This window comes from Octodon degus, unplaced genomic scaffold, assembly GCF_000260255.1.
Source record: "Octodon degus isolate 3935 unplaced genomic scaffold, OctDeg1.0 scaffold00098, whole genome shotgun sequence".
Lineage (NCBI taxonomy): Eukaryota > Metazoa > Chordata > Mammalia > Rodentia > Octodontidae > Octodon > Octodon degus.
The window spans coordinates 6202565-6228838 of record NW_004524674.1 but is presented as its reverse complement, the minus strand read 5'-3'; the positions used below and the strand labels follow the sequence as shown (position 1 = coordinate 6228838).

At 42.2% G+C, this 26274-nt stretch overlaps 1 protein-coding gene across 6 annotated transcripts in view; it reads left to right on the top strand.

Moving 5' to 3' along the window:
• Myh10 (myosin heavy chain 10) overlaps positions 1-26274 on the top strand; it is a 137637-nt gene that overhangs the window by 63167 nt on the left and 48196 nt on the right. For all 6 annotated transcript variants that reach the window (XM_023723440.1, XM_023723439.1, XM_023723442.1 and 3 more), the window contains 9 exons: positions 4659-4722; positions 7321-7419; positions 9538-9681; positions 9910-10005; positions 11432-11550; positions 12400-12552; positions 16286-16459; positions 21725-21898; positions 22331-22445. In XM_023723440.1, coding sequence (XP_023579208.1) covers positions 4659-4722; positions 7321-7419; positions 9538-9681; positions 9910-10005; positions 11432-11550; positions 12400-12552; positions 16286-16459; positions 21725-21898; positions 22331-22445 — 1138 coding nt within the window. The remainder of the gene's footprint in view (positions 1-4658; positions 4723-7320; positions 7420-9537; positions 9682-9909; positions 10006-11431; positions 11551-12399; positions 12553-16285; positions 16460-21724; positions 21899-22330; positions 22446-26274) is intronic.

Below are 26274 nucleotides of genomic sequence, written 5' to 3'. Positions count from 1 at the left end.
TGTGGTGCTGGGGGATTGAACCGCGGTCCCTGATGCTTTGCTAAGCTTGTTCTAAGTAGGTGCTTTAGACCACTGAGCCATCTCTCCAGCCCCCCAAATACATTTTTAAAAAAGAAAAAAACGTTAAAAAAAATAAATATACAAGTATTGTATATTCTGCCAAAGCAAGGGTAGTACTGGAATAAGCGAGAACCTGTTGTTGAAGCAATGTAGACGCCGCATGTATTACTTTGAATAGCTAGCTATAGCCCAGTGTTATATCTCTTAAAAATAATAACTATAGGTTTCCTATAATTTAGAAGTTGAAGTCGGATTGTGAGTGTTTCAAGGATCACTGCTCCTTAGAGTAGTTTAATTATTAGTAAACTTAAAAATGAAGCAGATGTTCTCTTTAAATTATGATTTAGCTTGAAACACGTAATGCGCTCATAAACCCAGACTGCTTCGCTCACTCGGCGTCTTCTCCACAACACCACCTCTCCTGTGCTCCATAACCCAGCAGCTGTGCTGCTCCTCAGGTGTGAAAGAGGTCGGCTGTGGTGTCCTGCTTATGTTTGGAGGCAGCAGGTCAGCATCTCTCAATGCTGCTGCTACATTATTTTCATAAGGATGTTACTTGTTCAAAAGTAGTATTTATATGTCACAAGAGTGACATATAAAGTAGTATTTATATGTCATATAGTATCTATCTATCTATCTATCTATCTATCTATCTATCTATCTATCTATCTATCTATTCCAAGGGCTATGGATGTAACTCAGTGGTTGAATAGCTTACCTAACTTAACTAGTATGTGCAGGACCCTAGGTTCCATCCCCAGTACCACTAAACAGAGTAACACCGCCTCAAAACAAAAGTCCAAATAAAACTTACAACTCCGCAACATAAAATGATCCAAAGAAGCACGTTGTCATTTTATGTGACTCCTAATTAATGGGTTCTCTAAAGGAAACTGCCATGTATGTGCTCTGTGCTGATGGGCAGCAGCCTCCTGGCGGTGAAGGTCCAGTGGTACCTCATTAAGTTTAGTGACGTAAGGTCAGTTTTCTCCAGGTTAAGGGATATTGTAGATGTTGGTAACCGACACTCTGCTACCTTCTCGGGGAGTCCTAATGCCATATAGATATGTATGTATGTATGTATGTATGTATGTATATATATGACAGTATTATATATATGTATGTATGCTGCTGTCATATAGCCAGTCATATATGTAAAACCCATGTTCAGAGTAGTTTCAGTTTTGTCGTTTATTTTGATGTTAGACGATCGTGGTCTCTGCCACGAAATCCTTCTCTTCCTCACAGGAACTGTGCTTGATCCTGTGGGTGGAGTGGCATCAGAGCAGATGCTTAGCGGAAGGCACATCTGTTAGGACAATGACTTTGGCCTTTTGTATGTCAGGCTCCTGAGTTTCTGAGCGCAGTGAAGCTTCTAGCCTCTGGGAAGTAGTGTTTATATTTTCTGGTGGGGCAGAGTTAGAAGGGCACTTAGACACAGTGAAGGAGCCGGAAGAGAGCTTTCTTTAAGTAAGAATCAATTACTCTTCTCCTACTCCTCCGTCCGTTGCCTCCCTCCTTCCCTCGAGCCCATGTCCCACTGAGAAGCATCCATCTCCCAACTTTCTGTTTTCTCTTCTGTTTTGTTCTTTATCTTTGCTCTGGGTTTCCCATCTGAGAGAAACAGCACAGTATTTAAGCTTATGTGTGTTCTGTACGTGTAGCCACTCCACACGAAGAATGTAAACAGTGTACTGCAACACCCCCCAAGAAAGGAAAAGAGCAGAAAGAGGGAGGCCCGAGGGATGAGTGGAGGGGAAAGGCGGGAAAGAATAAGGGCTGAAAAAAGGAATTAACGTGTATTGTACATACACCTTAATTAAGAGAACTTGAGAGAATGGCCAAAATGTTTCTCAGAGCACAAGTCACACAGTATATTAGCTGTCATTATTCTCTAATTATTTTCTTATGAAAAATTTTTTAATACAAATAACATTTTTATATTTTCATTATTAATGTCTACTTTGTATTACATTAAAAGAAAATAATTAAAGAATAGAGTTTAGAAACTTCTGTGGTAGTTTTCCCAAACTGACACTTTCTTTGCACTTACAGTAGCTATTTATGCACAGACTTACTTGGAGGAGCAAGAAGGGTTCTAGCACTGTAGATAAAAGAATAGACAAAGTGCCTGGAAAAGTAAGGGGTGTTTAGTGTTCAGAGAGGAGCATGTTTAGTATGTTTGTAGTAAATGGAGGAAAGCGAGGTTGAAGTGTTCTAAACATTGGGTCTACCTAGGGAGCCCTAAGATTACTCCCTCTTTTTTTTTTTTTTACATATATTACATTTTATCCTTTGCAGTTCAGTGGATGTAGATAGATGTGTATAGTCAGCTCCTTCCTCCTACCCCAGCCCTGAAATCACCTGTTTTCTGCCCCTGTAACCTTATCTTTGGGATGTCAAGGAAAGGCAGTCATCCTCGTTCATGCTTTACACCCAGCTTCCTTCATACAGTGCTGCTTTTTAGATCCGTCCGTGAGGTTGGGTTTGCTCCTCTTTATTGCTCCTCAGCATACTGTTGACGAAGGTACCAGTTTTCTTTATTCCTTCACCATGGGTTGTTTCCTGTTTGGGCTATGCAGGTGGCTGTGAATATTCATATGTAATTCTGTGGACACTTGCTTTCATTTCTCTTAGGAGTGGCATAGCTAGATCCTATGGTATCTGTTTTTGTTTTTGTTTTTGTTTTTGTTTTTGTTTTTGTTTTTGTTTTTTTTTTTTTTTTTTTTTTTGCAGAACCAGGGATTGAACTCAGGCCCTTGCGCTTCCCAGAGAAGCACTGATTCCACTGAGCCATCTCCTCTGCCCGTTTAACTTTTAAGAAACTAGCAAAGTGTTTTCCAAAGTGAATATACCATCTTGCTTTTTCCTTACAGTTGTAGGAGAATTCTGGTTCTTCTATATCCTTGCTGGTCGTTCTTAAAAATTACAACCAGTCTAGGGGCTGTATAGGGATATCTCATTGTGTCAATTACAATTTTGATCTCTTTAATATCTCATGATATTGGGCCAGGGAGATGGCTCAGTGTAATAAGTGCTTCCCTGGCAAGTGCAAGAGCCTGAGTTCAATCCCCGGTTCCACAAAAGAAAAAAAACAACAAACAAACAACAACAACAACAAAAATGATATTGACATCCACCCCAACCCCAGGAATTGAACCTAGGGCCTTTACAATGAGCTATATTTCTTGCCCTTTTTTAGTTTTTGAGGCAGGGTCTCAGTAAGTTGCCCAGGCTTTCCTTGAACATTTTCCATATACTTATGGACCATTAATACATCTATGATGAGGTATATATTGGATTTCTTATTGGGTTATCTTACTGTTGCATGTGTTACAAATATTCTCTCCTACTCTGTGGCTTTGCATTTTCTTTACAATGTCTTTGAGACAGAAGAGTACAAGTTTTAAATTTTGATGAATCCAGCTTATCAATTTTTAATTTTTATGGTTTATACTTTTTGAATTCTGAGAAATTCTTATCTAATTTAAAAGCATAAAGATTTCCTCCTGTTTTGTTGGTGGTGGTGACTTTGTTTTTTTGTTTTTATTTTTTAAGACATGGTCTCACTGTAGTTCAGGCTGGCCATACACTCCTTTGTAGCCCAGACCAACCTTGAACCTGTGGTGAACTTCTGCCTTAGCCTCTCAGGGAGAAGTTTATAGTTCTACTCTGTGGTCTATTTCAAGTTAATCTTTGTGCATTGTATAAGGGCCTATTCCATTTTGTTAGGCATTTTTTCAAAAATCATACCGTGGCACCTTTGTTGAAAACAAATTGGCCTTACCTGGGTAGTCTATTTCTAGACTCTGTTCTGTTCCATGGATCTGTATCTTGGTGCCTATGCTGATACTATACTGTCCTGATAAATTTATAATTTTTAGAAATCAAGTAGTAGAAGTCTTCCAACTCTATAGTCTCTTCTCAAAACTACTAGCCTCGTTATTTGATATGATTATGGTTTATTTATGTTTGTTTTCACTCTTTTTTCCTTGAATGGATTTCTATTTTCCTAGGAAATTATCTGAACTATTAGATTTTCAAAATCTATCAGAAGACTAGATATACTGGTCCTTTAATGCTATTAAAATCTCCTATCACAGATTATTTAGAAAAGCTTTGTAGAGGTTCTAAATGACCAGTGCTCCTTTCAGTAGACAGTTTCTAGTTTTATTATGTGATAGTCTGGGTAGTCTGTCTTGTTGCTCTTTCTTTCCTCTTTTTAAAAAAAAATTTATTTATTTATTTTTAGTGTATTTAATACAGGGTCTACATGGCTTCATTACACAAATCGGACTTGTAGTGATCCTTCTGTTTTTAGCCTCACAAGGAAAAGGCATGTGCCATCATGACCAGTGAGGCAATATATAAGATCCATTTCTTAGGGTGCTGGGGAGATAGCGCAGTAGAGTAAGTGCTTGCCTGGCAGGCATAGGGTCTGAGTTCAATCCCTGGTTCCTAAAAAAAATAAAAAAATAAAAAAGATCCATTTCTGTAGCAATAGACACCCAGCAGGGCACTGTATGCTAGTATTTTATTTTAATGCTCTTATCTTCTATGGTCTTACTTACTTTCATTTTTTTTCTTTTTATTTTCAGGGCAAGTTTATTCGGATCAACTTTGATGTAACTGGCTATATTGTTGGGGCCAACATTGAAACATGTATCCTTTTTCATAATTTCATCTCCAAACAGATGGGGGTGGATGGCGTGGTCTTCTTGTAGCCTCACAGCAACCTTTGGTGGTGTCACTCCTATTATCCAAATGGTACAATTTACACCCACAGGCATAGGCAAATGCCTTCAGGTGCTGAATATTAACTCCAACATGATGTAGCTATATTCTATTGTTTTTAAAACTGGGTCATATCATATGAGCCTGGAGAGATAGGGAGTCCCACAGTCTTCGGGTTTAGTACATTTAGATGAATGTTACCCACAACTATTCTTCAGCTGTGGTCCCTGAGACAGAGTAGCCAACACCCACAACTCAACAGAGGAGAGAGCTCTCATGGTAGAGCTTTCGGCACGGCAGAGGAGAAACAGTTCATGGCAGGGCAGCAGGAAGCAGAGCAATCAAGGGGAGAGGGTGAGACAGACCCTTCCGTCTAGCCCACACTCCCAGTTACCCACACTTCACCTCCCAGCATCCCATGCAGCTATGAGCTCAGCAGTGGACTGATCCCTTAGTGAGTATCACACTTCTGTGTTCAATCACCTCCCCAAAACCGCACCTATGAGCTTTTAGGGGACATCTAGACATAAACTGTAACAGCTACCACTGTGTTCATCCATGTTTGCCATCTGCTTCTGATGTTAGGTTAAACATGTACTCAGTAAAGGAAGTCTCAACAATTATAGTTAAGGCTGGGCATAGTGATGCATTGCTGTAATCCCAGCACTCAGGAAATTTAGGCAGAAGGATCCTTGCGTGTATGAGACCAGCCTGGGCTGCAAAGTTAAGGCCAGCCTGACCTGCATAGCAAGACCCTGGTCTCAAAAGAAAAAAAAAAAAAAAAGTTAGTAATTTCAGTTAGTACTAAGTAGAAGTTACAGGAAAAAAAATGCTAAGTTGCTAGAAAAGTCCTAAGAAATTTCACATGCATAAATTGACTTTAAGAAATAACAAGTCCATATTTTAAAAATTTGATTGGAGGTGTAGTAAAACTGAAGGATTCTGCTTCAATAGTGTCTCATTTACAAAGCACACAAGTGATAGCGCTCTGATGTGTACTCTCCAGTGATAAGATGCATTTGAATCACTTAGGTAAGGGAAATACTGAAATTTTTTAATTTGGGGTACTATTTTATGACTGTAAATATTTTAAAAGCTGGAGGTTAGGGACAGAAACACTTGAAAATAACAGGGCAATGAATCTACAGTTTTAAGTTTCTTCATAAAAGTCTGCTATAGGGCTGGGGAGATAGCTCAGCGATCTAAGCACTAGTCTGGCAAGCGCAAGGACTCAGGTTCAGTCTCTGGCACCACATGCCATGCTGGCTGCAGAACCCAGGGATTACACCTGTAATCCCAGCACTGGGGAGGCTGACACAGGAGTGTCATTACGAGTCCCATCTGGGTAGCAAGAACCTGCACCAAATACATAAATAATATTTTAAAAATAAATAAGTAAATAAAATTAAAATCTGTTATAGCATCACTCATATGAATGTATTTTGCCCTACATATGGAGGATGTGCACAGGATAGTCTTGACTTAAAATTGAGGCTGTCTGTCATGTACAGAATTAATTCCTTTGATGGCCTCCAAGAATGCTTGCCTCAAATTTGCAGAGCAGTGAAACTGATGAAGAAGCCAGTGTGCCTATCAGCCCTTATCCACTCTGGGGCATCCAGAGCATCTCCGAGTGAGCCTGGAATACACACACGGAGGGGTGTACACTGATCTGAAGTCCAGCTGCTGTCTGCTCTGAGCCACTGTCCCCAGGTAGTCCCTGGGACATCCAGGTGGGGGTGTGGCAGCAGGCTGTAGGCACTGACCTCAGCGGTCCTGCAGCACAGCGAAGAGAAGGCCAGTGGTCGTTCTGACCACACCTTTCATGTCACCATAGCTACGTCAGCATTCAGGGGAGGAGTCTAAGGTGCTAAATGTGGAGAAATGAACTCAAGGCTTTCGGTAAGGGGCTGTCACGGTTGCAGAGGAATCAGGCTCATGCATTGGGAGTCACAGCAGGGCTTTTCGTCCCTTGCTCTCCCACTCAGTAGCTGTGTTCTTTTGACTAATTTCTTTGTGCTTTGGTTTCCTTCTTTGTAAAATTGTGTTAATTTGGGTATTATAGGGCTTCTCTTGCGTTAAGCATCTGTATTTCTTTAATAGCGTTGTACAGTTCCTTGTATAGTACTGTGTTCTTCAGATATCACCCAAAGCAGGGGTTGAATAGGTTGGTCCCCCCCAGCCAGTGATTACAGCTTAGTGAGAAACATAAATTGTATATATTTGGTTTTTTCACATACAAAAGACAGTTCTAAAGATTGGTTCATTATAACATAATTGATAGGTGTAGTGGCACACACCTGTAATCCCAGCCCTCGGGAGGCTGAAGATTGGTGACAGGTTGTTACATGTGCAAGGCCAGCCTGGAATACACAGTGAAACTGTCTCAAAAAGTATAAAAAATAAAATAAAAAAATAAGAAAAAAGAAAAATATATATACAGAGAGAACATTTTCAAGTTAAATTTGTATAGACATCGTAAAAGGGCATCCTTATTAATAACTTAATCCTTAACCATTTGCTCAGACCTTCTAGAAAAATCTCGGGCTGTTCGTCAAGCAAAAGATGAACGTACTTTTCATATCTTTTACCAGTTGCTATCTGGAGCAGGAGAACACCTGAAATGTAAGTGACAGGGGCATTTAGTATTTATGTTCCATTGAATCTGTTAATATTGAAATTTTTTTTATGAGCAGAATATATTTATTGAGAGAAAGAAAGCTCCTGTCCAAGAGAGGGACAGGAGGGGGGCCCGAGGAGGTAGTTCCCCCAATATTGAAATTTTTATACATATTCTCCAAATCTCTAGCTGTTTAAATCATGAAAATGAAATTGAATTTCCATGCCATGAAGTATCTTGTCTTAAGTGACAGGTTGCTATATATCTTTTATACTTTTCTTTCTTTAAAAACATTTAAAGTAGAAGACAAGTGATATATTTTTTGTATGATCCTGCTTCAACATTTATAAATGGAAAAGAAAAAAATAATATAGAGGAATAAGTTTTTATTCCCAATTTATAGCCAAATACATACGTTTCCACTGGTGCTAGAAAGAGCCAGCAGTGGTGGCTGGCTGGCTGGCTGGCTGACTGGATGGATGGATGGATGGATGGATGGATGGATGGATGGATGGATGGATGGACGGACGGATGGACGGACAGATGGATGATGGATGGATGGGTGGTGGGTGGATGGATGGATGAATGGATGTCTCTATTATGAATCACAGAGACTAGAAGCTTGGATTAAGGAGGGTAAAAGGCAGAATTGTGGAGCTGAAAACTTTGCTGAGTCAGAAATATATGAGGAAAGAAAGGTGTACAACTTTCCATTCTCTTCTGAGTCTTAAAGTTGGTGTTGTTTCTGTTTGCTTCTTATGTGGGTTATGTAGGTAGAATAGTAAATACATCATACAATAAATAAAGATTTTTGTCATCTGAAGTCTGGGCTTTGGCCAACTACCGGCATCTGAAGGCACTGAACCCTGAAATTAATTAGAGAAAGACTTTCAAGGGGAAAAATGGCAGCAAGCAAACTTATTTGGAGAGGCTTAAAATTCAAGATCATCATAGTGTGAAAGGCATAAAAGCCTCAGGATAGCAGGCAAGCAGTAACTGCAATAGGGAGGAATTAGAAAGGGTGATGAGAGTTGAGGACAGGAAAACAAAGCAAATCATACTTAATAGAAGCTAAACCTGATATAGTTAAGAATTAGGGGACAGAGTTGAGCATGGAATTGCATACCTGTAATCCCAGCATTCTTGGGAAGCTGAGGCAGAAGGATTTCAAGTTCAAGCCCACCCTAGCAACCTAGCAACTTGGTGAGACCCTGTCTCAAAATTTTAAAGAGGGCTGGGGATGTAGTTCAGTGTAGAGATTCTGGGTTCAATCCTCTGTTCAACCTCCAAAAATAGAATCAGAGTGATCTGTAGAAATATTCTGTGGAAGACGCTCCAGTGGCACAATCGATTAGCACGTGGTACTTATAGAAATATTCTGCAGAACTAGTGAGCCAGCTCCAATGAAAGCTGGGAGCACATTTGTGTATCTATTAGAGAAAAATAGCCCTGTCTACTTTAATCGCTCTTGTGGAGCATCCTTGTGCTTCCTTTCCTACACTTGTCAAAAGAGACCATTCTTACGTGGCGGCCTCTCCTATGCCAGCAGTTCCTGGTAGGATCTACTGTGAAGTCTGTCTTAACTTAACCTGTTCCTTATCATGCTAAAAACTAGGAGAACACCAAACCAACTGACTTGGAAGGCAGGGCAGGGTCTTTCTCAACCTAGAAAGAGTGCTCAGCACACACAGCTCCCTGCATTTCACACACATAATCACGATTTAAACAAACTGGCTAGAGTTGGATTTGGCCCACACCCTAACATAATGTGTATGTAAACCACTTGATAGGAATATAGAACGAGTCCCAAAAGCTCGCCTTCAAAAGTTCCCTAAAATATTTAAATCTGAAAACAATAAAGTTATCTGGAAAAATCCCATCATTTTCTGACTGTTGAATTTAAAATATAATGTTGTACAAACTACTGTCCTAAGAACTCCTTTTAAGATTTTTACATTTTTCACATCATTCTTCATAGGAAATTGTGTTTGTTTGTATATGTACATGAATATATATAAAGGAAAAAGTGGGAGTGAACACCTATTGTTCTGAGATGTTAGTGGGGGTGCTTTAGTGTGTTTATGAATATTTACTAAATCTTACCAAATTGTGTTTCCTTTTAGCTGACTTACTCCTTGAGGGATTTAGTAACTACAGATTCCTGTCGAATGGCTATATTCCTATTCCGGGCCAGCAAGACAAGGACAACTTCCAGGAGACCATGGAAGCGATGCACATAATGGGCTTCTCTCACGAAGAGATTCTGTGTATGTGTGACTTCCCTGAGATTCTCATCCTCACTTTGATAAACCTTGTACATTTGGTATAAGTAATCCAAACTAGAACCTGATTGGGAAACTAATTGGAACTCTCTGTACTTTTATGAAATACTGAAGACAACATATCTTATGGAAAAGTTATAGGAAGCTAAGTTTTCTCTACTGCATTTTGATCAAATATTTTTGTTCATTTTTTTTCTTTTCATCAACATGAAGCCATGCTTAAAGTAGTATCGTCGGTGCTACAGTTTGGAAATATTTCTTTCAAAAAGGAGAGAAATACTGATCAAGCTTCCATGCCAGAAAATACAGGTAAAATGATAAATACTGATTTTATTTCTATTTTGAAGGCTTCTTGTGCTCTCTAATGAACATGGCCGTGCAAGCGTTTCCCCAGGGACTCTTGTAGAGTGGCCAACTGCTGTGCCGGTGAGGCCCCGCCTGATTCCCAGCCATGGGAGGAGAGGCAGGTGGCAGGCTTCTCTGCCTTTGTGCAGGGGAGGCGTTGGGAGAAGAGGGGAGAGGACCTCAGGCAGCCCACACAGACTGCCTGGGCAGGAGCTCCCTGGGGCACAGTGCCAGTGTTGCCAGATACACAGCTGGATCCAGCTGAGGGTGGTTTGACTTAAAAACCTTTGGACTGTCTGGTGGTACCAAAGCACACCGATGCAATACAGGTTTCTCTTTCAATGTAATGTTGAATAAACTGTATGAGTTACTCAACACTTGATTGTAAGATGGTCTTTGTGTTAGGTGACTTTGCCCAGCTAAGTGAGTAGGCCAATGTGAGTGCTTGAAGCAGGTCGAGGACAGGCAGGGCTAAGCTGTCAGCTCCAGTGTGTTAGAAGTACTTAATGTGTTTTGATATAGAGTATTTTTCAGTTTACAGGGGGCTTATTGGGACATGATACCATCATAAATTGAGGAGCAACTGTAGTTGCTTTTGCAGAGAGAAATACAGATCTTAATATGAGATCTTCTGGTTTTTGAATGTTGAAAATATTTAAGTTTAGACTGTTCTGGAGGAAAAGTATGTGGAATTAAAAAAATTATAAGCCATGGGAATTACCACAGTGCCTCTTAGCATCTGAGAACAAAAAGAAAAGTGAGGAATTACAGTATTACTAGAAAATGCTTGATTATCTGAACAAGTTTCCTTGCTTTCTAGGGGCTTCCATACTCCACTGTGGCCATGAGGGCTAACAAAGGCACACCTCTGCCCTTGGAGTAATCCTTTTCTGTAACCTACCTGGGGCTTGGTAGCAGCTTGATTCTAGATGATTCTTTCAAGGGACCTGCCTGTCCCCTGCTTCAGTCATCATTTTCTGATTCAAACGTAGTATCTGTCTTTGAGTCGGTGAAGCTAGATTGGCACGTGGGCCTGCATCCCCACGGTGGCTTTCGCATGGTTAAGTCAGACTGGAATGGAATACTGTAAGATTTAGATAAGGCATGCACTACTGTAGTTTGGCTCTGAAACCTTCAAGTGATCCCTAGCGAGAAGAGGACCAGGTCGCTGTACTAAAGGAGGCTAGACGCTCCCTCCCCATCTCTCAGCCTACAATGGGCATGTTAGTAATCTGGAGGTGGAGGGGGTGGTTTTCATCAGCCCCAAAATTCAGGGCTTTTATCCCTTCTTAGTACAGTGTGCAAATTGCTAGGGTTATTCAAGTGTTAACTGAATGTTGTGATGAGATCGCGAGTAGCAGCGGAGGACTTAGGGGGCTTTCCACTTCAGTCGCGCAGAAGCTCTGCCACCTGCTTGGGATGAACGTGATGGAGTTCACTCGGGCCATCCTCACCCCCCGGATCAAGGTCGGCCGGGACTATGTGCAGAAAGCCCAGACGAAAGAACAGGTAAGCTCGGGGCTAATTGTCACTACGGGTTTATTTGAATAAGCTAATGTCTTTTGATCTGCTTGACATGTAACAAACTAAATCAGTGACATTCTTATTACATGGGTGTTTCCTGCCACCAAATGAGTATTTTTTAAAAATATATTTACATTACTTTTCCCAAGAATTTTTTAAAATTTTTATTTGAAACACTTCTGCTTATCTCAGGTAGACAAATTAATAGACAAACCAGCAGAGTGGTAGCCACCTGGCCTCTGTGCTGGAAAGCACAGCATCAAGAACAGGGTCGCTGGGTGTGGTAGCACGTGCCTGTAATCCCAGCAGTTGGGAAGCTGAGGCAGAAGGATCACTGAAAGTCTGGGGACAGCCTGGGCTGTCACAAAGTGACTTCAAGGCCAACTTCGACTGCATAGTGAAACCCTGTCCCAAAAAAGATGAAAAGAGCACAGCATAATCATGACCTCTTAGCTGCAGGCTGTTTTAAGGAAGACATTCATGGCTTTGGCCAGGAATGTTGGAAGAGCACTGTTGATAGCAAAGTGCAGTTTAGCCAGCTGATGAGAGTGTGCTAACGAGGAGGATAGACCCTGTCAGAACTCCATGGGTACTGGGGAGGGGCAAGAGGAGAGTCTTCCTGGGTTTGCTCATCCCCTGAATTGGCCATTCCCAGTTTTTATTTTATTGGGCTAATAATGCCATCTAGATGTGTAAAAGAAATCGAGACCTGTCTAAGCATTAAGTACCATTTCAGGTTTTTTGAGTACTATATAACAGCAAACCATGCATAACAGCTGTTCATGCTTTGTTCAGATTGTTTCTAAAGTAAAAGGTTTATGTATCTAATTACAGGCAGATTTTGCAGTAGAAGCATTGGCAAAAGCTACCTATGAGCGGCTCTTTCGCTGGCTTGTTCACCGGATCAATAAGGCTCTGGATAGAACCAAACGTCAGGGAGCATCTTTCATTGGAATCCTGGATATTGCTGGATTTGAAATTTTTGAGGTATTCCTTCTACTGTCCTTTTTCCTGCTCTTTCTGTTTCTTCTTTTGACAAACATGGAAGTTCATTATATACCAGATCCAGGGCCAGTTACAGGGATATGAGACGAGCAAGCAGGTGTGGTCCCTGCCATTCTAGTACAGAGTCAGACACTGAAAGGCAAAACCCAGAGTTCATGAATTTATGGATAGTACAATGAAAGTTGCTGTTATCGAGACAACTAGGAAGGCCGTGCCTGGGTAGGGAGGCATCTACTGCAGTGATAGTCGGGAATTCTTGAAGGATGAGAAAGGATTTAATGGCAGATTACATCACTGATCTGACCAGATTTGTCCAAATACCTAGTCAAGGTCAAACATGGCAAAGGTCAACATACCTGCTGTGGAGTTGCAGAGAAATTGATAAAATTTTTATCTCCTAAAAATATAAATACAGATATAGATAGAAGTTATATGTATTAGGCCTAGATATCAAATACTTCTGGTGATTAATGTTTTGCTTTAGCCACTTGAGTATTGAGTTGCCACATTTTAAAACAAACCCTTCAACATGCTAGGCCTTATAGTAAAAACTGATCTGGTAAGAACTGGGATAAGTTGTATCTACTGAGCTTGCCAGTCCTGCTAAGAGTTTGTTTTAATGTTTACTATTTGTAAATAACTTGAGAAATCTTGAAAGGTGTCTAGGTACAACCAAAGATTCAGTGAAGAGACCCCCACATCCAACTGCAACAAAAACAGTTGGAATATTAAAAATAATTTTAAGCCAGGAGTGGTAGCCACATGCCGCGAATCCAAACACTCCAGGCTCAGACAGGAGAATTGTTGTGAGTTCAAGGTCAGCCTGTGCTACATAGTCAGTTCAAGGCAGTCTGAACTACCTAGTGAGAGTGTTTCCCCACCCTCACCCCCCTAAATATAATAATAAAGAAAGGATAACAACCAGGGAGATAGCTCAGTGGCATAAGCCCCTGAGTTCGATCCCCAATACCCTCCTCCCCCTCAAAAAAAGAAGAAGAAGAAACGGGCAAATAAATTTAGGGAGGATCACAGCCTGGGCAACTTAGTGATTTAGCAAGACCCTGTCTACAAATTTAGAAAGTGTGGTGGTGTAGCTTGCAGTGAAGCCTGCATTCAGTCTCCAGTACCACAAAATAAGAAGAAAGGGGTAACATTAGATGGCATTACAGTGCTACTACAAAGAACAGTGAAGAGATTGCCCTGTCCTTGATGAAAGAATTAGCATCATAAAGGTAAAAACCTTCAAAGTATCTATCTATAAATTGAACATAGCTGTTTAAAACTTAATAGGAATTTTAAGCAGTAGAAGGAACTAAGCAACCTTGTTATAAGTTTAACTTAAAAAATAATTTAAAAAAGAATAAACGATAAAATAGTGGAAAGGAATATTTAAAAATAAAATACCTTAAAAGAAATACAGGGGCCAGGGAGATAGTTCAGTGGAATAAGTGCTTCCCTGGCAAGTGCAAGGGCCTGAGTTCAATCCCTGGTTCTGCCAAAAAAAAAAAGAAAGAAAGAAAGAAAGAAAGAAAGAAAGAAAGAAAGAAAGAAAGAAAGAAAGACAATTTTACTAAGAATATATAGACAAATGGATGTAAATTTGAAAAGTACACATTTATTTGTCATGAGGAAGGACAGCCTTAATTAATTTCCACCACTCAGAGGCTGGTTCCTGTTAGCTCATGTATGTATACAGTAAATGTTACTGAGCCATGTAAAGAATGAAGGGGCTGTGTATGCTCATATGGAAAGACTCCAAAAGCTGGGTGTGGTAGTGCACGCCTGTAATCCATGCACTTGGGAGGCTGAGGCAAGAGGATCATTGCATATTGGGTTTGCAAGACCAGCTTGGGCTACAGAGTGAGCTCAAGGCCAGGCTGAACTACACAGTGAGACTCTGTCTCAAAAAGACCCCCCCCCCTTGGTGGGGAAATAGCTCAGAGGTATAAGTGCCTGCCTGGCAAGCATAAGGTCCTGAGTTTGATCCCTGGTACAAAAAGAAAAATCACTGGGGGCCTGCCCATTAGCTCAGTTGTTTAAGTGCCTGTTTAAACAAACAGTCAGGCTCAGGTGCTGTGGTTCGAACCCAGACACTCATGCCAAACCAGAAATGCCCTGAAGGTATCTTGAGGCCACCAAAAATAAATAAATAAAAAAAATAAAAAGACTCCCCCCCAAAAAAAAAAAAAATCTTAACATATCCAAGATATGTTAAGGTTTTTAAAATCAAGATTCTTGGCTGGCAAGATAGCTCAGTGGTCTAAAGCACCTGCTTAGGCAATCTTAGGCAGGCGCAGCAGACCTAAGTTCAATTCCCAGCACCATGTGCTGCACCAGCCCCGTCCTCAGGGCAGGCCTGACCCAGCCTAAAATAAATAAATAAAACCAAGGTTCTGCATACATTTGAGAAAGCACAGATTGGTATCTCCAGAAGAATTCAAGAACTGGGTAATACATAAGAAGAACAAGTAGGGAATTGAACTGAAACTGGCTTTTCAGTATAGCTGTTAGCACATTTTAAATCTTATACTATGTACTATCAATTTTAAAATCAGTTTCTTTGGGCTGGGGCTGTGAGGCTCTGGGTTTGATCCAGCAACACAAAAAAGTAATTATTTACAGTTGGAATTGGTGGCATAAGTGGAAGAAAATAGAAAATCATTTTTTAAAAAAATATTCGTTGCATATAGCTCAAACTAAATAAAGCAATAAAACATTATAATCCTAAAGAGAGCTAAGTCCATTTATCTAAACATGGGAAGGCACAGTCGGGCATTCTCTAAGTGTTTCCGGACTTGTCTTAGGTGCTAGTTGGGAAACAGTGTTGAGCGAGGCGCACACTGGCTCTGCCCGCCCAGCATGACCTCATTCTAAAATAGTGAGTTCAAAAGCTCTGTGGGGTGTGGAAGATTGGAGCGGCTTTTTCAGGCCATAAATCTATCCCTTGGAGATAGATTGAATCCTCTCTAATTGAAAGTCGCTTTCTATAATGAAAAAGGTTATTTATGGTGCATCCTATTCATGTGAACCATGCGGAAGCAGCAGGAAGGTTGTGCACTTGTAGAAGATAGGATGTTGCTTTAAGAAAATTACACCTATTAATTCATCCTTCTATCAGTTCATCTGTTCAATAACACAGTAGAAAATGGGACAGAGTTCACATAGGAAGAGGTGGCTGTGTGAGAAGATGCTCAGATCCACTGAATGAGAGCAGGGCAGTTTCACCTTCGATAATGGCCAGGCTCAGACACTTGATGGGAAGAACCTGGGTAGAAGAGCAAGCGGGCGCCTCGCCTAGCGAGACCTGTGTCAGGCAGGCTGAGCTCCCTGCTACAGCCTTGTAGGGAAAAGCTGATTTTTCAGTTGATTCTTTTCTTCTCTCATGTGGAGTCACGTCCCCCGCATCCTCCCATGAGGAGAGGGGCAGAACCAGTGGCACAGCTCACACGCATGCCCACCTTCCTGTGCCTTGGGTGCCCTCAAGTCTCTTTGGTTTTCTTCCATATTATTCTCTCTTTACATTTTCAGAAAGGGCTGCCAGGGAGGTGAGTGACAGGTGGGGAGACCCCTTCCTTGGCATCATCCTTAGGTACATATAGTAATGTTGACACCTAATGAGTGATTTTCCCTGAATGTTTGAGGTAATTAGCTGGCTAATTCTTCCTCTCCTCCCCCTCCACCCATATGTGGACAATGATTCCTTCAACTCACATAGCTCAATTCTTTTGAGCAACTGTGCATCAACTACACCAATGAGAAGCTGCAGCAGCTGTTCAACCACACCATGTTTGTGCTGGAGCAGGAGGAGTACCAGCGTGAGGGCATCGAGTGGAACTTCATCGACTTCGGCCTCGACCTGCAGCCCTGCATCGACCTCATAGAGAGGCCCGTGAGTTCTTTGCACTGTGTTACAGCAGGCAGAAACACTGAAAGACACCCAGGATTTATTTGGAGGCAGATTTATTTAATGTCGGATGGGCATTTTAATGTCGGATGGGGAATTAGTTGTCCCTCAAAATATCAGGCCTGATCTCCGGTGGTCTAGGATTTGTATGGGATCAGCAAGCAAGAAGCACAGAGGCAGAATGGCTCAGCAACTGGGGATTTATTTATATAATGTGCATCACAGAGACCAGCCATTTCTAAGAGATGGAAGCAACTGGAGTAGGAACTGTTACCTGGGCAACTCATAAACAAGGATACTGGTGGGGGCGGGGAAGCAGGGCATGCTCTGTTAGCGTCACTTGCTGCTTCCCTGTTCTCGGCATACTCAGAATTATGATCATCAGTCTAAGCAGCATTAGAGTAAGTTTCTAACCTTAACTGTTCAGCTCTGGTGTAGTTCAGTGGGAGAGCTCATGCCCAGCATAGGCAAGGCCCTGGGTTTGATTCCCCAACACCACAAAACTATAAAGTAATAACTAAATAAATATATTTTCTAGGGAGGTTATAGTTTGATAGAAGAAACTTGTTTAAAGTATCGCCCTGGTAGAGCCTGCTTGAGCCCTGCTTTCATCAGCTTTGTTCCTACCCTGGCTTGCGCAGCTACGTCAGTTGCTGTGCTGTGGTCCTTGAAGACTGCAGAGGCTGCTGTGGCGCTGGCAGCCTTGATGTACTCCTGGCCCAGGGTGTTGGCGTGTCACCTGCCACCCCCTGTCCATCTGCATTGCCACTGTCCTACACAATAGAGGAACACTTAGTTAGCTAAAGACAAGATGTGTCATGTAAATGCATTTTTTGCATAACTAAAATTTGCACTTGTGAGTATAATGATGTTTTTATTTTGGGAGATTTTTAAAATTGAAGTCTTAGGTGTTTTGGGGATGAAGTGGAGATGGGTGTTCTTGGGGCAGATATATTTTAATGGCAGTTTTAGAGAGCATCACATCATTTTCTTGTTGATTTACTGTCATGTAAATACACAGAAGTATGCATAATTCATTCGTTTTTGAAACTTCTGTTCGTGTGATCTTGAACAGGTGTATGTGTGTGTTTGCACACATATGTGGTACTGGGGTTGAACCTAGGGCCTCACACATGCCTACTCATAATCTGTATAAAGTTCTGATGCTGATTAGGTAGGTGTGCTGCAACAGTAGCTCTGAGGGCTGTCCCAAGAGGCACAGCAGGCTGTGAGGCTGCTCTTTGTGTCGCTGTTCATCTCTGGTTGCTGCCTGTGTTCAAGGTATTTGAAGGTGGTGGAGGTCCAGTGTGTAGGGTCCTGGATGGCATGGTACCTGTAGTGAGCAGGAATTGGAGGCGGGTAGTGAAGAAGAGGAACTCAGCAGACCTTCACTCCAGTTAAGATGTAGTTCTGCCACATTACAAACTTGTGTTTGAAGAACAGAACAGACAAGTTTCATTTGAGTCATCTGTAAGAAAAAGGCACCATGGCTGTGGTGGTCAGCTTCCTATTGCTGTGACAAAGTATCTGGCATTGCCATTTATGGGCAAGAGTTCCTGTTGGCTTGTGGCTTCACAGGTGTTAGTCCATAGTCACCTGGCTTCAAGGCAAGAACACCAAGGCAGAAGAGCATAGGTGAGGAAGGTTGCTCACCTCACAGCTCCGAGGAAGTAGAATGCAGGAGAAGAGCCCCAGAAGAAGGGCCAGACAGAGTTAACCCCCGAGGTCCGACCACCTAAACACACCGAGAAATGGCTTCCCTCGTCTCCGAGGCATTTCAAGCCAGTCAAGTCAGTAGTCGGGATTAACCACCTCAGCAGCTGTCAGGGCACTGTAGCTGTGTTTAAAGCAGAATTCAAATTGCCTGTGCTGTGGAAATAGCTACTTCCGTTTTTCTTGTCACATTCTTTAGAGGTGACATACACAGCAGACTTCTAGTGCCTTCCGGTCAGCTTCCATCCATACACAGCACGTGAATATATTTCATTGCTGCTTTGTTGACCAAAAATTAAGTAGATAAAGTGATGGGCCTTTCCCATTGTTACCATCGTGACCGTATGATCTGTGACTCGGGTGCTCCTTGCCTGTGTCTGCGGAGCACTGGAGGGCCTGCCTTTGCAGTTTAGGAGCCGTGTGCCTGTGCTTGGGGGTACTCTACTTGGGGTGGAGGAGAACACATAAGTTTGCTAGGTGGTTCTACCAAAGCAAAAGTGCCAACCCTATTTTTTTTTTATAGTGTTGGAGGATTTTAAAACATAATTGTTTTGTGATCCTTAAGTGAGTTCTACAAATGTACAATCTTAATGTTTCTCAGTTGCCTTCCTTTTGCTTTATATTCTAAGACAAAACCGTTTTGTACTATTTTTCATGTTTTCAAATTTTTACATAATTTTACTCTAAAAGTCAGAGTGATGTTCAGCATTCATGATTGACTCATAATAGGCAAGTCAGGAAGGTTTTTATGTTCATGTTTTCAGTTATTTTGCAGGCATATTAAGTGCAGATATTGTTGGGTTAGGATAATATTGAGAACTGGTGAGAATTTATTAAATTCCTGATGGTGTTCTGAGAATGCAAGTGCAGGGTCGAGGCCACTGTGGAAGCATAGGTGGAGTCACCCTGGTCCTCAAAGATGTGGTCTCAAAGCCAGAGAACAAAGAATGTAAGGGTAGCTCATTAGTGTAAGTGTCAGACTGAGAATCCACAAAAGCCAAAGGCTGAAGGTGGCATAGAAAGTTTCGTGGATGTGGATGTTAGGAAGGAAGAAAGGAATGGAGGGACGGAGGGAGGGAAGGAAAGAGGGAGGGAGAGATGGAGGGCTGACTTGAGGGCTGAATTTTATGGGCAGAAGTTAACAGGTGAACAGCACTTTGAAAGTGGTAGTTGTCACTTGGTGGGATTATTCACAAAGTACAAGTGGGGAGAATATGGCATTCATGGTAACTGACTCTGCTGAAACAAGGGGATGAACTTCGTCAGCTGAATCCTTCTTCCCCTCCCCACTCCCTGTCTCCCTCTGTTCTCTCTTCCTTCCTCCCTTCACTCTCCTTCCTATACTCTTTGTATTAACACCTAGCCTCTTTCTAAAACTCTTATCTTGCCCTGAGCTATCTTCATTTAAAGGAGAGACAGCTCAGCATGGGAATAGGAGTTTCGGATTTAATTCTAATTCATTGTTCACCTCAACTTTAGAATTATTCCATTTATTCATAGAGAAATGAGATCTGATCTAGGGAAAAGTGTGAAGTGCATAAAAGTGTTTATTGGTAATGAGGTGGAGTGGTGTTAGTTCATAGTTCCATAGTTCCAGTGAAGTTCCTTTCCAGTAAGGGCTTTTTTTTTTGGTACTGGTGATCACACTCAGGATGTAGCACTTCCCAAACAGGCACTTAAGCCAATGAATTATCTCCCCAGCCACTTTGAATGTTCCTTTCAAAATGGAGAGGAAAGATGGGTGGCACCTGCCTGCCCTGTGCCAATGTCACCTCATCCCTCATGAAACAAAGCCAGGCCTTCCCTGGTATGGGGTGGTGGCTGACAAAACTGTGAGCCTCTGGGCCCCACAGGCCTGGCCCTTCTACAGAAGTGTAGGCTCCTAACCTTCCAGTTCTGTAGACATACTCAGCTAAAAGAAGCAGTGAGAGATCTTGACACTGACAGCCAAAGTAGAAATGAGACTCAGTAATGAATATTCCTTATCATGCTGCCACTGAGTTATTTAGCAAAAATTAAGTCACATTTGGAATTCTGTGGAATTTGGGACGATTTTCATTAAAATGGATTAGAAATGTAAAAATTCTGGTAAAAAGGATGAATGTTTGGTTATCATACTATTAATATGGAACTTGGTTGCTTCAAGCTGTCAGGGGACCAGGATGGGTTGAGTTAGCTGTCACTCTGAGCCCTGGCTCCTCTGGGGTACCTAATTCTGGGTACCTCTGATCAGTGTCTTGTTTCAGCTGATTTGAAGCCCAGCAAGTCATTTCAGCTCGAGGAGCGATGGGGTAAGGATCTGGACCGCAGAAAAGTTCTCTCAGCTTCTGCCCACTGCTGTTCACCCTTCTCTGTCGTATTTCCGACAGTTTATCATTTGTATATGAATAACTAGCTCTTCACTCAGTGTTAAAGGGACACTGATTTTGGCCAGGTTCACTGCATACACCTGTAATCCCAGTCACTCAAGAGACTGAGGCCAACCCGGGCAATTTAGTAAGGTTCTGTCTAAAAAAAAATGTTTTTTTAATGGAAAGCTGGGAATCCAGCTAGGCACTCAGTGGGTCCAGTTTAATAGAAAAAAAGACTGATTTTTATGGACCTGCCTAAAACTTGGTACAATTTTAGTCTGGTAACATACACTTAATATTTGTAGTACAGCAATTAGTGATGACCCTGAAGCATGACTAAAGTAGACCATTTCTATATAAATATTTTATTTAGTTTTCATGTGTTATTTGCCTCCAAAAAGAAATCATTCCAGGGAATGGCAAGCTCAGGGCTTTTTAATTTTTTAACTGAGACAAATTTACATAATGGCCATCGTTTAAGGCTGTAATGTAAATGGCTTTTAGTATATTCACAGTCGTGCATCACCCATCAGCACTCTAATTCTAGGAGAGTTTCATCCGCCTCCCGCCTCCAAAAACCCCTCATACCCTTTAGCAGCCACTCTCCACGTCCCTCCCCCCAATCCTGGATTCATCAAGACCCTTTCTCAGTGAACTTACAATTGAGAGACATAAAGTAGGCTCTCAAAACATTTGTTAAAATAAATATATAGAACAACTAATAAATTATTTCATCACTCTCCATATGCTCTACTTGATACTATTTTAAAATATCAAATGCACAATTTATTTAGTCATCATTTAAAACTTAAATCACTTTGTCCAGGTTTTATAGTAATTTATCCAGCCAGTTATTAAACGGTAGCACTCACTGCATCTCTCCAGCCCCACACAACCTGTTCCTGCCTGACGTTTTTTACTTGTAGTACTGGGGGTCATTTACTTGAAATTAGATCACTTATAATTTACATATTTATCTAGCAGTGTGTTAGGTAAGTTCCTCATCGGCTTTCTAGCCTCTTGTCAGAAGCATGAGATCTCAGTAGTTGACTCACAGTTTTGGATGTTGCTTTCTGTCCTAGTCATATATGTTCTATAGATTATTACACCCTAATTGCTTTGGAAGCTCACCTGGCCAGCCTTGTGGCATCAGTGACATGCAGTTCTTCTTGCCTCTCCTGACCAGGCTAACCCTCCTGGTGTCCTGGCCCTTCTGGATGAAGAGTGCTGGTTCCCTAAAGCCACAGATAAAACTTTTGTTGAAAAACTGGTTCAAGAGCAAGGTTCCCACTCCAAGTTTCAGAAACCTCGACAATTGAAAGACAAAGCTGACTTTTGCATCATACATTATGCAGGGAAGGTAAGCATTCTTACACTGAGTAACTCACTGAAATCAACATGTTTATAATTTTGGCATGTCTTATAAAGGTATAACAAAAGTGCTTAAAAACATTTATAAACACATTACAAATGCTTTGCATTTAAGATGGTCTTTTTTTTTTTTTGGATTGTTCTATGAAGATTTTGGTTGAATCCTAAGCTATCTGCGGGGTTTTTTTTTTGTTGTTACTGTTGTCTGTTTGTTTTTCCTAAGGTGTCTGTTGTTGCTTCTGCATGTGGCTCCCCCACCCCACCCCACAGTACCAGGGATTGAACTCAGGGCCTTGCACTTGCCAGGCAAGCGCTTATTCTACTGAGCTATCTCCCCGGCCCTTACTGAGCTTCCTCCCCAGCTCTCTATGTGCGGCTTTGTGTTTTCCATTTCACTACCTTTGGTTTTGGTTTGGGACAGGTGGACTACAAGGCGGATGAATGGCTGATGAAGAACATGGACCCTCTGAATGACAACGTAGCCACCCTCCTGCACCAGTCATCAGACAGATTCGTGGCTGAGCTCTGGAAGGATGGTAAGAATAGCTTGTGTTTGTAATTATTCCTGGCTGGAATCTGCTACAGTTAAGGTTTATTTATGGTTCTTTATGTGTGCATGTGTGTGTGTATGTGTGTGTATAAATACATTTTTTTTTTAAACTTTAAAATCTTTTCCTAGAGCAGGGCTGCCATTATATGAGAAGTTAGCCATTTTGGGAATGCTTGAGTTAAAAAATGAATAAAAACACCTGCCCTCTTGGTCAGATGCTGTGGGGAGTGTGGAAACATTCTAAGATCAGAGCCACAAAGAACTGCATGGTGCCTCAGCTCACCAGGGACATTTTTGTTAGACCCTGAGGGTGTGGGGATGGAACACCCTCAAGCCCTGCACGTGCCGTTTATCTCGTGTTGTGTACAGGTCTGCCGAAGCTGTGTCCTCCCCAGTGCTGTCCCCCTCACACACGCACGCACACAGAGGGGCTGGCGAATGAACTCTGGCGTCTTACACATGGGTTGCTTCTGTTTCCATTGGTCCTTCTGGCTCTCTGGAGTGTGTGAACCTCAGATGAAGGTTCTGTTTTTCATAGACTAGATTCTGCCTAATTTCTGCTAGAAATACCAAACTCCTGTGTGCTTTGTACATCATGAGGACACATCATGTCCTGCGGTTGCACCCTTGATGTCTAACTTCATCCTGGTTCTGTCTCCTTATTTGCTTAGCCTGAAGCCATGTAGAACCTTCACCTTGGAATTGCCTCTGCCTAAGTCTTGGCCTTGAGGCCAGGTCTAATGTGTAACTGGTTTACATCTTTCTCTGTAGCATCCCAAGATCATAAGAGTCTAGCTGTCTTCTCAGAGATAGAGAGAAAGAAACACAAAAGGCAGAAAAGAAAGTTGTTAGGGTGACTGGGGCAGAGGGAAAATTAGAGAAGACTAAACACCAAGTGAATAGGGGAGAGAAGTGGCCGCTCCAGACTGACCAGTGTATCAGGCCCAGTCCCAGTAAAAGCCTTCAGGGGCAGGGTAGGGTGCTGTGCACTTGCATGCCTGCATCCTGGGCAGAGGCTGTGCACGAGACCAGTCCAAATGGAGGCATGAAGGAAAGTTAACCTTCTTATAAGTACAAGAGAAACTTTTCATCTTTGTACCTTATAGAAGTCTTCAACTAGTTACTGAGTACCCGCCATCACTACAGTGGCCCAGTCATCTGCGGTGTGCTGTCTGAGAACAGAGAAGAGGGCCTGGGGCCATTAGAGTGGATCTGCTCTGAGCTGCGCTGGTGGGCAATGTTAGTGTGGGAACTGAGAAACCAGAACTAGAGCAAGAAGGGAGGCTGAGCTCAGGTTGTCACGGGTCCCCAGTGTTAGAAAGGCCAGCACTGGTGAGTTGGCAGTGCAGATGGGAATGGCTGGCAAGAGAGGTGCCCTGCTGCCTCTCGTAAATAGCAACTAACTAATAATAAACAACTCATATTCCCTTAGGAGTTGATTGAGCTGTGACTGGTGGATACTTTGTAGGTCGTGTAGGCACACACTTTCCAACCTTCCAACAGTGAAGAGCAGGAGATACACACAGACTGCGGAGTGCTAGTGTTGTGATCAGAATCATGTGAATGGCCTGGAGCAAGTTTTTAAAAATGAGCAACAAGGGAAAGGGAGATGACTACCTTTTCTCTGGGGTACTACAGTAAATGTCATGAAGGACAATACAGTTTTCTTAGTCCTTGAACAACAATAATATTGGTTAAACCATGAAAGCTAACACGTATTGAGCACCTACTAAGTGTCACGCAGTGGTCATAGCACTGATTTTTGAGCATGCGTGTCTCAATTACACCTTCAGCATTTTCAGGTAAGGAGATACATAAAGTTATATGAAGTTACTCAGCAGAGTACTCATGAGTAGTCATGAAGTCACTCATGAGTACCTCATGAGGTGTTTTGAGAAGTGAGGTTAGTGAGGGGGAGGGAAGAGCATAAGCAGTCACAGGGTAGAAGTGGGGAGGGGTGCTCAGTAACGTCTCTTTTGGCTTTAGAGTAGGGATGGGGCTGGAAGGGCAGGTAAGCAGAAGATGGCATGAGGGCCAAAGCCAGGCTCATTCCCGTGGGCTCCCTGATGGCCCAGTTCAAGGGGAATTTGGATAGACTGTCATCAGGTTTGTTCAGTTTCAGCCTGAGGAAGTAAAAGCAGTTTATCAATTAGTTCGGAGGTAAAAGACCCTGAAGGTAAAAGTGCAGAGGGAGAGGACTAAAGGTGACAGTGGACCTGGGAGGAATATGGAGGAGAAATTGCTGAGGGAAGGGTTTCCCCTCAGAACTTGGTTTTCTGTTTCTTTTAAAGAGGAGTTAGGTGTGTAGAGAACACTGACAGATGAATAAAGGAAATCAGGCCCTGGGGTTGGATACCTGTTCTGACTTTGGAGCCCCCCCTTGGACTCCTGTTTTTATATGCTTCAACCAAAAACTGTGCCTTGACCCATTTCTGTAATGCTGCATGTCTAATTAGTGCTTCCTGTGGTGATATCTGTGAGACAGATGTGGAAGCAATGAAACACGCGCCCTGCCCCCTTCCCCCTGGCTCCCAGCTGGCTGGGCTTCTTCCTTCAGCTTCAGGTCTCATTGGCCAAGGCTTTGGCAGCATTATGGCGAGGTTTCAAGACTGTCAGATTGCCCGGGTTCTGGTGGATGTGAAGCTGGAGTGCGGAGTACAAGCTGCAGATCATGTGTGACAGGTCTTATTGTAGGACCATATCCGCAGAGTCCTTACCTGCATCTTTGTGGTTTCCATTTACTGGGTATAGAAAAGTTACTAATCTGATCACAGAAGAGTGTAGAGCAGGAAACTTCCCATAGCCCTGCTGAGCCCCTAGAGCCCTGCTGAGCCCCTAGAGCCCCAGCACCATCTCTGCTCATCAGTACTTGGTCTGTAGCTCTGATCTCACTGGCTGCACTGTTTGCATGGCCCTGCTTGTGTCCCTTACCTGCTCCGCAAATGCTGCGTGAGAGTGCTGTATTTCGCCACCATCACAGAATGCTAAGGGAAGCCTTATCTACCCATGTTTTCACTGGGCTGTCGCTTCTGCTCTGTAACAGTTGTACATGCTTGCTCTCCTAAATCCAATCAGCAGGAAGCCTGCCACCCATCAGCTCAGTGGACGGCCGATTAAATCTGAGTGACAAGACCTCAGGGGTCACTCACCATGGGGAGGGCTGTCATTCATGGACAGAGGCAGGCAGAAGGGCAGGGCCAGGTCTGTCCAAGTTTGGAGACTGTGTTTTGTGTACAAGCTCAGTGGCAGGCACAAAAGCTGGATGAGGGCTTGAAGGTGGGAAATCATCACTGCTGTCATAAGGCTCAGGCATCGGTCTTCTGGGGTAAGAGTAGCTTTTAGGAAAAAAAAAAAATGGCCCTAGAAAAGCACATGATTATTTTTATCCTTCCATATCCACTGAAATCCACAAGTAAAAAATGAGAACTTGACTATGCATAGATATATGTGACGTGTGCATACATCTTGCCTCTGAGGGTTCAGTGCCTTTAATACAAGGCATTTGATGTTAAAATCCATTTAGGGTCTTACAGTTTTCTCAAGGCCAAACTGGAAAGAATAAGATGTATCTGTGGCAGCCCTGCCCTAGAGATTCATAATGCCCTAGTTTTTGCTAAAAGATACTATATTGGGATCTCTCTACTAGCTTCATAGGATTTCTTTCCACTTCTTAAGGCTTATTTAAAAAAAAAAATAGTAGGGATTGCATTTTCATGTAAATGTGCCTCTAGGGTATTCTCATGAACAATGTATAATCAATTTCATAGGTTTTGATTATTTTGCTACAACATACTTGAACTTTGTTTTCCTTAATG